Genomic DNA, 12,464 nt, shown 5'->3' on the forward strand with positions numbered 1-12,464 from the left:
AATTAGGACTATTAAGAGATTTACAGCACAGATGGATGGAAATCCATCTGGCTGCAGTAGTCCCCCAGAGGACAGCTCCATTGATCAAGATCAGTGAGGTTGAGGAGGATGACATCGGCTGACAGATGGGACTCTGCTGCCCTCTTGTGACGTAGAGTGGAAATACAGTTTTTTGTGATTGAGGAAATGGAAACTGAACATGACAGATTAAGGTGACCACCTTTTTAGGTACACCCTGCTAGTACTGTGTTAGACCCCCTTTTTCCTTCAGAGCTACCTTAATCCTTTATGTCATGGTGCTTGAAACATTCCTCAGAGATTTTGGCCCACATTGACATGACAGCATCCCACAGTTGCTGCAGATGTGTCGACTGCACATCCATGATCCCAATCTCTTGTTCCACCAAATCCTAAAGGTGATCCATTGAGATCTGGTGACTGTGAAGGCCACATTCTCACATTCAAAAAACCAGTCTGAGATGATTCCAGCTTTATGAGATGTTATCCTGCTGGAAGTAGCATCAGAAGATAGTACACTGTTGTCATTTATGGATGGACATGGTCAGCAACAAAGGTGTTGAGTGTATTTACAGTTGAATCCTCTACTGTCAAAGGTGCAAAACAACCTAAATATAATGGATTTTGTATTTTACAAACGTGTCTTTTGGAACTTGGCTTTTAGTGAGCAGCAAATACAGTTAAAAACAGATATTAGCCACATATCCATAATCTTTTATTATGTATTTGAATTATATATTGCAACCTTTAAAGCCATTTTCAACAATTTCATGTTAACAAAGCATTGAAATATCAGTGGAGAATTCAGGAAACCTTCTTGGCTTTTTAAAATTTAAAAAAATAAAAATAACAGGTTTAAGTTTCTGATTTTACGTGATGTCGGGAGTATTAAAGCTACAACAAACACAAAATAAAACATGCTAAAACTTCCACTCTGTATTTTTTTCAGAATATCTTAAACCTTTAAAGAAAAGAGTGGTGATTAAAATGAAAGTCTGATTACTATTAACAAATATTGCTGCATATTAAAACAGTAAATTCCTTCGAAATTTTTAAGCTTATTTGCCATTTTAGCTTTTCTTCATCACAAATGCATAAAAACTATTCTGTTAAGTGTTGTAACTTTGGAATTTAATGCATTTTGAAGGATTTTCAGGTTTTCCCTGGTCTGTTAGTGGAGAAAGCTGGAGTTTTACAGCTCTTGAAGTGGCTCTGCCTGTCTGTAGCGTATCTTTCCATTGGTAAGCCACCTGCAGACAAGAGGTAAACACATCAGTGTGAAGCCACACGGTGAAGTTCTCCCGACAAACACATAAAAACCAAACTCTCACAGGCTCAGGCTGTCCGTCTTCTTTTTGACTCCTGCAAGGAGCGAGAGTGCGAGCATCAACAAACTGCAGAGGAAATTTCCACGTGTGTGTATAAGAAGTAACACTGTGGGGCACACTCACGGCGCAACTGCCAAATGGTTGCCATGGCACCGATCAGCACCACCAGCACCACAGGCACAACGATGGCAGCTGGGTGAGCACCACGGACCTCCTCAGTAGGCAACTAAAGATGATGCACATGTGGTTTAGTTGCTGTGCTGCACAACTTAATGTACCAGAGAGAATTTTTTTTTTTTTTCACATAAATCGGCATAACACATTTGAATTGTCTCAGCTTGAAACTCACAAAATCCTCAGTTTGAGTTGAGGCTATGAGGGCATCCAAGGGATGACCTGCAGAGAAACCAAGAAAGAAGAGGATCCCTGCTTAAAAATATGCTCTTATGTGCAGATAAAGATTTTGTTGTGCCCTGGCTGACACCGTTTTCTGGAAATTTAAATTCAAAACCATCATCTTGCCTCATAACACAGAAAGATAAACACAAAAGAAAAAAAAAGCCCCACCTGCTTCTCCAGTGGTGATTGTGAGGACGTTGCTGGCTTTGCTCTTGCCCACGCTGCTCTTTGCAAACATGCGGAGATTGTAGGTTGAAGGATTTATCTCAATTATTGTGGCTTCTGTCTGGTTGGGGCCAAAGTCTACAACAGCTTTCGTATAATCCCAAGAAGCTGCAGAAGAAAAATAATTTTTCTATCAAGCTGCCAAAAAGCAAAACAATGTATTACAGAAAATATGTCATCGTCCTTCTGGATTTGTCTCTTACCGTTGACTGCTTTGTACTCCAGGCAGTAGCCAGTGACGGGGCTGTCACCTTCCAAACCAGGAATCCAAGAAAGAGAAAAGGTGTTGTCTCTCACCTCCTTCAGCTCTACTACTGGGGGATCCGGGGGAACTGGAAGACATGCGGGGACTCATCAAATCAGATAATAATAATATAAGAAATATAAGTGAGAATGTGAATCTTGTTTTTCAAATGTTTACTTTTCATTAGAGTAAGCATAAAAGTACCTGACGTCGTTGCCGAAGAGGTTTGATCCCAAAAACTGGACATTGAAGAAACCTCAGCTGTGGAAGTTAGAAGATCTTAAAAGAAATTAAAAGATTCCAGGTAAATTTCTGTGTCTGCAGAAATCCAATGCATTTTAAAGCCTATAAATTACTAGATTATTTATATTTATACCTGTATTTTTATCATTATGTTTGTAGGACTGACTAAAAGTAAGCTTAAAGCTAGAAATCCCCGTGTAAATGCTATTCTCTTTTTATTTTTTACATAAAAAACACATTTAAATCATTTCTTTAATAAGAAAAGGTATCAAAAAAGTATCAATGTTCTAATATTTTTAAGCATTTTTTTCTTAAGAATTAATAATGTAGGAAATGACCACAGTTTACCTGGAATGACGGCTGTTGTGGTTTCTTTCCTCACAGAAGTGGTTTTCTGAACTTTTACGAGAAAGGACAGAATTTTATTTTATTTTTTTACATTATTATATTGAAAAACAACTGAGGATTTTTTTTTTCTCCTTGCGTACCTGGTCTGCGATCTGTGTGAGAATTCCAATGTGTTACAACATTTGGAACAGATGAACTGACCGGCGTTGTTGTTTCAGGAACTAAAGATAATTAGAATATTAATAATTGTCAAAAATGAATTTATTTCTGGTTTTGAGTGTCTTCAGTTTGCCCTCCTACCCTCTTCTAGAGTGGAGCAGAGGGGTGCGTTTGAGGCAGGTCCCAGCCCTGCATTGGTTTTGGCCTGGACCAGCACGCCGTACTGGGTGGAAGGCTTGAGGTTTTCCAGGACGATGGTTTCCACTTCCCGCACGCTTACTTGCTGCCACTTCTGAAACTGTTTCCTCACCGGGTCATACGCTCTGTAGCTGACGCTGTAACCCAGCAGTTGCCCGTTTCTGAGATCCGCCTGTGGAGGCTGGTCGAGAGAAAGCAATCGCAATGAATTATTTTTGTTACTTGATACGTTTTTTTTTACTTTAACTTTACCTTCCAAGAAACTCTCATTGTGTGAGGAGTGAGAGCTTCAAGCCGCATGTCCAGTGGGGGGCCCTCAGGTGCTGCAGACAACTTAAACTTTAAGGGATCCTCTGTATGTTTAATAGTTTTTTTTTCAATGCAAAATGAATTTACCTGCTTCTTTAGTTGTGAGGGTCAGAACGTTGCTTCCGTCACTCATTCCCACACTGTTGACGGCAAAAATGCGAATGTTGTAGGTCTTCCAAGGACGCAAATCCACCAAAGTGGCCTGTGTCAGACGTGGATGTGTGATCTCAGTTCTTACAGCAGAATCCCAGGATGCTGAAGGTTCACAGCACTGAAAGTTTGATGTCAAATAGTCTAAAAAATATTGCTGATTTTATGTGTGTACATGAGATTTTACCATGTTTGTTCTTCAGATCAATAATGTAGGCCGTTATGGCTCTGCCACCATCAAACCCTGAAGTCCAGCTGACAGTGATGGTTCTCTCCCTCACCTCTCTTGATTCAAGTTTTAAAGGAAAAGGACGCCCTGAGATTAAAAATAATAATAATAAAGATTTAGTTTAGATTTATACAATTTTAGGAGATGAGTTGATTTTTCCCCAGCATTAATTATCACCAGCAGAAGTACCTGGTTTCACCATAAGCGTCACCTCATGTTTCTGATCATTGAACCAGCCTGGTATGTCCACGCGGCAGCCGTATATGCCAGAGTCAGCCTCCGTAGCCTGCTGTATGGTGAGCGACACGTCGCCCTGACCAAAATTGCCCTGGAGGGCATATCGCTCTGACAACCTGCTGACCACTGTCGTCCCATCCGCCTTGATCACCTGGTTCCCACAGCCGCTGCTGGGAATGGACCCTCGGCCCCAGCACACAGGCAGCTTCCCATAATACTCCGCATCGTAGGTGCACGTCAAAACAACATTTGTTCCCACGGTGGTTATCACACTGCTGGCAGACAAGAAATCTGAAAAAAAAAAAAATTGTTATAAAGAACCTAACCATGACTAAAAACGTATCTCTTTAAATGTATCCAACCTGTGAGCAGACAGAAGAGAAGAATCAAATGCCAGATCCCCATAATCTCACAGTTCTCCAAAGGATTGGTTCATCGGCTGACCAACACAATAAGTGACCACAGTGCAGATTGAGGTCTAAATCTTTCTGAATCACATGACACTGTCCTTGAAGTGCTCACACAAACAACTTCTTCTGGGAGAAGAGGAATGCAGAAAAGATCTGTTTCCTTTTCTGTGGTTTTGGTTCCTTTTACAAAAATGATGTTTCATTCTGGTGATGAGGAGCAGCTGTTATTAAAGGTTTTATTCGGTTATTAAAGGTAAAAATGAGCATTTTATATTTGGCTTAAGATCGGTGCAGCAAAAATTTGCATAAAAAAAGTTTGGGTTATAAATGTGCATTGATCCAAAATATGTCCCCTGATGTTGAAAGGCCAGTTCTCTGAAGGGGCATGAACTTTCTTCTTAGACTGCTGAGCAAACGTTTGCACATTCTGGGTGTTTGGTAACTTCCTATACTCAAAAATGACCCTCTAGTTCATTGTGTCAGAAAAGTCTATAAGTTGAGATAATCTTTACCGTTTAAGACTTTTTAAGTCTTTAATACAGTTGGATACTGTCAACCATTATATACTTTTGCATAAAATTAAATAATACACTTCTCTCAATAAACTCTCAGATCGATTAAATCATATCTGGATTCTAGGTTACAGAATGTAAAAATCAATAGCACTATATCAGCCCCTTGTGAATACAAAAGGGGGATACCACAAGGTTCAATCTTGGGCCCATTGTTGTTCTGTCTTTAGATTAATGAACTCCCAATCATCTGCATCAGCAAAGACTCCAGATAAGAGCTGTTAATCATGCAGATGGTCAGTGTCTCTCAGAGGCGTGAAGATAACTGTTAATTCTGAAATTGTTCCAAATCTGTTCCAATGGGCTTTTCGGTACAATTAAAACCCAAAAACAGCTTTCAGATACAAATTAATTGTCAACCAACCCATAAAAATTGATAATTTTAAATATATGGAAGTTGTTTTAGATTAAAAGTTGATGCCCATATAAAGAAAATAACAAAGTACTGTTTGAACTAATGTGAATTGCTTCCCTAAAATGGCATCATTGTAGGATTATACTGTAGAAAAGCACAATTTTTTATTTTTTGAAAATATTATAAAGGATTCTTTGTTAAAATGTTTTTTTTAATGTATTAATAGTCTTGCCCCAGAGATCATAAGCAACACAATTCAAAATTATCAAACACGAGGTGTCACCACTGCTAATGGTGACTGCAGACCAGCCAAATGTAAGTCACAAAGTAGCTGTTAGCTAGAATGACTGTGGATATGACATCATTTGCTTTTGAAACTGTCCAAATAAATAATTAATAAACAACAAATGGACACATTTTTACGGACATCCTATAATTACAATTGCTTTTTGTGTTCATATGTCATGAATAATGGGAACTACAATAGCACAGGCTTAAGAGAATATTATATAATCTAAATATATTTAATCACAAAAGACCATTTTTGCCTAATTTTCACTATAAAACATTAAATAAGACAAAGAGGAAAGCAAATATGATGACATCCGCTTACGTGACAACAGAAACTAGAAGAAAAACAAAAAAAAATGTGTTTTTTCAGAGGAAGTGATGCATGTCGGTGTAGTGGTTAGCACTATGGCCTCAAGAAAAGGCCCTGGTTCAAATAAACCCTGCTTGGTCATTTCTGGGTGGAGTTTGCATGTCCATCTTTACGGGCAGAGCAACCTCCTCCTACACTGAGAAAAAGTGAAACATTGGATCAGTTAACAAAAGTTCTTTACTTTGTTACTTTTAGTTTGTATCAAATATATATTTTGAGATTTTCAAATATGTGCTTTGGGAGTCAGCTGGTGATTCTAAATTATATTATATTGGCTATAGTAAAAACTAGCCTTTAGGCTAGTTCTGTTTTTTTTTTTTTAATCATGTGTTTTGTCTTGTTTAACCACTTTTTTGTTTTTGTTTTTAACTGTATTGCCCCCTTTTAAATAAAATAAATACTGAAAAAAACACACAAAAAAACTAAATTTGGTTATCCATCTCAGGTGGCATTAGGAGGGACCAGCGGCCTGTCCAGGGTGTAGCTTTCCTTCACACATCAGTAGCTTGTATAGGCTCCAGCAACCCCATGACCCCCAGAAAGGGATTAGAAGGTTTTTTTTTTTTTTTTTAAACACAGTAATTTATTTTTTTAATAGAGTTGTGTTTTTTAGGGGCTTTTTGGAGTGGGCTGTGGTTTCGGATGATCTGGGATTTTTTTTTTCAATTCCTAAATTGAATCAAAAGAGGTCTTCCTTTTAGGTAGTGAGAGAGAGATAATAGGATTTAAAGAAAAAACAAGATAAAACAGTTAAAAAAAACTTTTCTCTTGATAGAAACTCCTTGTATCAAAGTACTAACACATTTTAAACCAATGTGGGTTTCAGTATTTTCCACTTCTCAGTGACATGCAGTTATGTGTTTCCAGAGTGATGTGAGGACTTAGATTATTTACCATAAATGCTTGACTGTTTAAGTTTCACTTTTATTGCTTCCAAACTGCGCTCAGCTGCTTTCAGTAAATGTTTCACTTTATGATGCCTAAGAATAGAGGATTCATTTCTTCATTTCACACACATCTCTACTTCTGCTTCAGATTAAGAGGAAACAACAAAAAAACACTTCAAATGTGTATTTGAATTTAATCAACATTTTCTAAACAAAATAAAAAAACATAAATTTTCTCATAAAAAACATTTTTTAAGGCCATCTGCTTTCTTTGTCAGACAGATGAGGATGAGTGTGAAATCTTTCTTAAATCAACATTTGAACAATGACTCCAACTTATTTTGTTTAAAAAAAAATTACAGTGTAAATCTCAGATCTCACAAGCAATAAACAAATCAAAAACAACTTGACCACATAGTAGAAGGTGGTTTAAGACACTGGGGAAAATTATTTTAAAATCAACATTTTATCATAAAATTTAGAGGAAAAAAACACAACAAATGACACTTGTGTGGCATAAAACAGTTTACTCCAACAAAAATTTAAAAAAGAACTATATACAAGTTTTATAATACACAAAAGTGGCATTTCTATGTACATAGTTTTGCAGAAATGTTATTAACAAACTCTGCACCAGCAGGTGGCATTGTCCACTCAAATACAAAAAAAACAGTTTTCTTTTCCTTTTTTTTTCTTTTATGTCATCTGATATTTTTGACACTTTTTGGCTTTTACAGTACAAATTACAAAGACTTGATAAGATAATAAGGAGATGAGTAGGACTTTGAAACCTCTCGGGAGTCATAGTCGTACACCTATTCTTTACAGTAACCTTTCAGGTTTCTGAACGTCATGTTGTCATGGGGATGCTTTCATAGATGTTTTCAGATTGGACAGAAGTGCGTGAACAGTTCTCCGTTAATGGAATCCTCCTTCCTATCATAAAAAAAACAATGATCAAATATTCTTAAAAGTTGTAAGAAAAATCAGTTTATATGGAGATGACAGACAGTCTTACAGTAAATTTGAACTTACTTATCAAAACCGCAAGGATTAGAATCACAGGGAGGAAGATGATGGCAGACATTTTTCCAATATTGCACAGGTCCAGGTGGGTCCACCCTTTTTTCTGCAACAAACCCATACAAAAGTTTTAAATAAATGTTGCATCCATTGACATATATCATATATACAAGTTCATATTAAACATTTGCATAAGTCATAACAAGTTTTACATTTTTAAGAATGTATACTGTTCTTAAGATGCAGCTGCTCCTTTCTACGACCTTCCATTTGTGCATGTGACTAAGGTATAACTGGTTAAGTATGGCCAAAATATTTGAAACTGCTTTGAAATATTAGCTTCCTTTCATCCATCCTTTTTTCAAACCCGCTTTATTCCCGTTCCGATCACAGGAATGCTGTCGCATACCTGAAGGGCAACGTTGGGGAACACCCTGGACAGTTTGTCAGACCATTGCAAAACATTAGCTTCCTCTGGACCAAATGTCCAAGTCTAAGAAATGTTTTGTTTCACTTAGTTATAAACTACTTGAGATTCAGATCAAACCTCCTCCCAGCTCAATTAACACAAGTTATTTATTATCCAGAAACAAGCAGTTACAGTACTGACAACTAGTTAGCTTAATAAATGTCAGTCTCTGAGGCAAAGTTGGCAAAAAGGGCAGACAGAGAGATGCAATGATAGATAAAAAGAAGGAAAGTCAATAAAGAGGCAGACATGCCTAAGAAGAGAGTCAGCACGGACTAACTCTCTCCCCAGATGGATTAGACTTATTGGTACTGTCTGTCTCCACAAAGAGAAATGAAGAATAAAAACAGCTAAAAAAGTACAACAGCAGGAAATACATCAAATGAATAGGAAGCTACCCCATTTAACAATTTTTACAGAAAACAGGCAGCGACTTCCTGTTTAACTACAAAGCCTCCATACCTGATGTGTGCCAGATATGATCTTCTCCACTTTTGTTTCATTAATTTGAAGATTTGTGGATCCAAATGCTGTCAGCAGGATGGGTTATAAAAAAAACAAAGTTAATGACTGAACAACTGTGTAATGTCAAACAACATTTTTTTTACTAAGAGATTGCTCACCTTCTCTTGTAGAGCCAAAAAGAACCAGGTTTTTCTGGTTCACAGAACGTTCCTCGGGTTCTAGTGCAGTAAAAATAATCAAAAAAGCTAAAGCATCACAGATACCACAATTAACCACAGTATTTCAAAGAAGCCTAACCTTCTTCCATTGTGAGACGTATGTTGATTTTAATGTCGTTTAATAATCCGGGGATCTCCACTCTGCAGCCATACACGCCGGCATCAGTCCTTTGAGCATTCACGATGGTCATGGAGACGTCTCCTTCCATCACCCGACCCAGCAGCTGGTACTTGGGCGACTGTCTGAACAGCACAGCTTCCCCTTTGGAGGACAGGATGGTGTTGGAGCATTTGCTCATAGGGACCCAATCCTGTCCCCAGCAGACCCTGAGGACACCGTATGTTTGGGCATTGTACAAGCAGGGCAAAGTGATGTTGTGCCCTATGAAACCAGTGACTTTTTCAAAAGAAGCTGAGACACCTGTTAAAAAAAAAACAGTTTAAGTGTGATACCCTGCATACAGCTCTCGGCCAACTTTAAAAAAAGATCCAAGTATCGACTTACCTTGGATCAGGACAAAGATGAGAAAATGAGAAAGGCCGTACATGAGTGTAGGATACTGTAGAAGCATGTCCTGAATCGAGAAAATACTCGATTTCATCTCCCACACACTCTGCGGGGCAGATTGTGCGGTGCATCTGTGAAGGCTTAACTTCCCCTTTTAAAAACGGGAAGGAAATCAATACAGGCCTGTCTACATTTGGATTTTGGTTGCATGATGTCTTTTGACCCATAATCTCTCCTATCTGCAACCGTTTAGCTGAGTGTGAGTCTATTTAAACTTCTGCCTTTCTGTGGATCTGAAGAAGAAATAGTCAGTAGTACGAAGAAAAGGCAACGTCTTTTCTAAACACAAACCTTCTGTTTGTTAAGAACTAAGTTAGGCAAGGTTTTTTAAAATCTTCTAGCAAGATCAGCTGACGGAGCACTTCAAAGTCATGTATGACATTGCTTGAAGCACATCATTTGTCAATGAGATTCCTCTTTTGACGTGCAAACTCCAAAAAAGCCTGTTCACCGGACTTTTTGTGGTTTCTCTACGTCTGCCTGTATGCACCTGATACTAGTTCATACACACGTAGTATAGCGTCTTTGAGGACACAGTAACCCAAGCTTTCCTGTAAAGACAGAGTTATTGCGCATTTCCCACAAATTTCCAGTTGCATGTCTCTTGTCCAGTCAAGTGCACTAATTTGTTTAAATGCATTGAAATACAAGTTTATGTTCATTAAAAAAATGAAAAGCTCACAGTTGTGGATGCCACCACGGCTCACACCAGCAGCAAACATACTAATAGCAAAACTCTTCATATGGCAAAGGGAGTTTGGTGTGAATATTTAGAATGTTCATACATATTTTTATGTGTTTTTTATTGTAATTGTTTCTTTATTATTTGAGACAGAAAAATAAATACCCCTATGGTTTAAAAGTAAAGGGACCCCACTGTCCCTACTTTAAAGAAAATACCTCAAAATTAGACTTTTCGCAGTAATTATTGGGTTAAACAATTCAACAGATTCATTAATTACAAGTCATAATCAATAAATCACAAAAAAAATTAATAGCATGATACTAGTGATTGTTTCAAGGAAAAAGAGATGTTACATTGGAAAGGCTTTGTGCGCTTGCTGTGTGGTGATGGGCTTTTATTGTTTTCCTCTGAATTTATAAGTGCTGTTCTTCAAATCTTCAACAGCTACTTGTGAAATTTGTCACACAGTTTTCACACTCTCTCGTTCTTCCTCCTGCTGTGCTTTGTTTCCAGTAAGACCGAATACAACATTTGCATGTTCAAAAATCAGTTTAATATTAGCACTCTGCAAGTCAAATAAACTTCAAAAAACATTTCATGGATGGATGGATGGATGGATGGATGGATGGTCTAAATTTTTCCTTTCAGAAAGAACAACCATGTTCAGAAATTATTATTGCTATTGCAGTTCTTTCTATTGTAAATGCTGACGAAGTTTCAAGCACATTATATATTTTTTTATTAAACACTATATAAATCTCAATTTTACAGTCAATAAAAAAAATGTTCTTTACCAGCAACATTTCTCCTGCTGTCTGAGTTCAGGCTAAGTTAACAGCTGCTCTTGTAATTGTGTGCTTGTGTTTTTATTACCTAATTTGGACCATTTCTGAAATGATAACTGAGCTAATGAGAAGCTGTAATTTTGATCAAGATTTCTGGTCAACCGAATGTTGTAAAATGCTATTTCTAGACTCTCAATAAGTTCCATGGATGCTGTAAATTACAGGTTAGAGACAACCTGGTCAGAAGTGGGTTTGGATTAATGTTATGATCTGTGGCTTCAAAGGAAGTCAACACAATGACTCTATTTGGGTAGTTGTGAAAACCCGTGTGTGAGCACATTTAACAGGAAAGCTGCATGCTAAAAGCTCATTGTTATGTGCATTAGAATGTTGTTGTTTTTTTGAGTGTGTGTGTTTGTCCGTGTGCATAAATAGCCTCTAAGTACAGCAGTCTGAGAAAATGTTTTGTTTTTATCTGCCCTTTACTCACCTCTGTCTCCACCATCTCCGCCTCCACTTGTCAGTTCTGTCAGCAGCTCTCAGCTGTGTTCCGGAGATCACAGCATTCCCATCGTGTGTCCTGCGTCTGATTTTCTGCAGCGTCCCTGACTGGAAACCAAAATGACTGTGCATGGACTGTTTTCTGAATTCATAAAGAACATGACTGCTGCACTTTTTAAAAGATAAAACTGAAGAAAAGTTGAATCCATTCCTTTTATTGGCTTATTGAGCTGTGTGGTCATGATGGCTGCAGCAACCCAACTGCTAAAGAACATAATCAATTGGTAGTTTGGTCTTCTCTGAGGTTTACACAGCAGTGTTGGTCCTTAAATTCAGCTTTCTTAGACACACTCTTACGTATAGCTCACAAATCCCCTAAAGTGGTCTAAACAACCCCCGGTTAACTTGAAGTTACCGTGGGATTCACTATATATTAACCTTTAAAAGGAATTGCAATGAGCGCTGTACATAATGACCAGGACAAAATGTAAGAACAGTCCACTGATGGAACCTAAAACGATGTTCGCAGTCTTTAGGTGGTCAGTCCTTGATAGGCCAGAGTCCTGCATTGTTTGTTTTTTCCTGCGTGGGATTTTAAAAGTTTATGGTCCATCTCTGCAGCACTGTGTGTGTAAGCAAATCAAACCATTGGAGGTTGAGTAACTTCAACCTTTTCCACCCAAACAAACCAATTACTAGGGGTGTTGCGGATCACGGATTATCCGTGGTCCGTACGGATCAGAAGCCACGGTTCGGGACACGGTTCGGACACGTGTGT

General features: G+C 37.9%; 2 protein-coding genes across 2 annotated transcripts; both read right to left on the reverse strand.

Moving 5' to 3' along the window:
- Positions 1 to 711: 711 nt before the first annotated feature.
- On the reverse strand, positions 712 to 4,596 carry LOC112153763 (Down syndrome cell adhesion molecule homolog). Its single transcript, XM_024284154.1, has 15 exons — positions 4,450 to 4,596; positions 4,040 to 4,378; positions 3,809 to 3,937; positions 3,559 to 3,726; positions 3,415 to 3,485; positions 3,106 to 3,343; positions 2,946 to 3,026; positions 2,806 to 2,856; positions 2,419 to 2,493; positions 2,174 to 2,302; positions 1,914 to 2,078; positions 1,696 to 1,742; positions 1,470 to 1,572; positions 1,350 to 1,380; positions 712 to 1,268 (listed from the first exon to the last, which is right to left on the reverse strand). The coding sequence occupies exons 1-15, from the start codon at positions 4,490 to 4,492 to the stop codon at positions 1,211 to 1,213; spliced, it is 1,728 nt and encodes a 575-aa protein (XP_024139922.1). The 5' UTR covers positions 4,493 to 4,596; the 3' UTR covers positions 712 to 1,210.
- A 1,797-nt stretch (positions 4,597 to 6,393) lies between these two features.
- LOC112153076 lies at positions 6,394 to 10,587 on the reverse strand. Its single transcript, XM_024282962.2, has 6 exons — positions 9,653 to 10,587; positions 9,227 to 9,568; positions 9,088 to 9,147; positions 8,927 to 8,994; positions 8,008 to 8,101; positions 6,394 to 7,908 (listed from the first exon to the last, which is right to left on the reverse strand). The coding sequence occupies exons 1-6, from the start codon at positions 9,747 to 9,749 to the stop codon at positions 7,823 to 7,825; spliced, it is 747 nt and encodes a 248-aa protein (XP_024138730.1). The 5' UTR covers positions 9,750 to 10,587; the 3' UTR covers positions 6,394 to 7,822.
- Positions 10,588 to 12,464: the final 1,877 nt, after the last annotated feature.

Source organism: Oryzias melastigma, linkage group LG10, assembly GCF_002922805.2.
Source record: "Oryzias melastigma strain HK-1 linkage group LG10, ASM292280v2, whole genome shotgun sequence".
Lineage (NCBI taxonomy): Eukaryota > Metazoa > Chordata > Actinopteri > Beloniformes > Adrianichthyidae > Oryzias > Oryzias melastigma.

Coding starts and splice junctions, on each gene's coding strand:
- LOC112153763 (XM_024284154.1), bottom strand. CDS start 4,492: ATGGGGATCTGGCATTTGATTCTTCTCTTCTGTCTGCTCACAG. Junction 2,494..2,805: donor CACAACAGCCGTCATTCCAG/GTAAACTGTGGT, acceptor ATTTCTTTTAAG/ATCTTCTAACTTCCACAGCT. Junction 2,303..2,418: donor CTCTTCGGCAACGACGTCAG/GTACTTTTATGC, acceptor CATGTCTTCCAG/TTCCCCCGGATCCCCCAGTA.
- LOC112153076 (XM_024282962.2), bottom strand. CDS start 9,749: ATGAAATCGAGTATTTTCTCGATTCAGGACATGCTTCTACAGTATCCT. Junction 8,102..8,926: donor TCATATCTGGCACACATCAG/GTATGGAGGCTT, acceptor GGTTTGTTGCAG/AAAAAAGGGTGGACCCACCT. Junction 7,909..8,007: donor AATCCTTGCGGTTTTGATAA/GTAAGTTCAAAT, acceptor TTTTTATGATAG/GAAGGAGGATTCCATTAACG.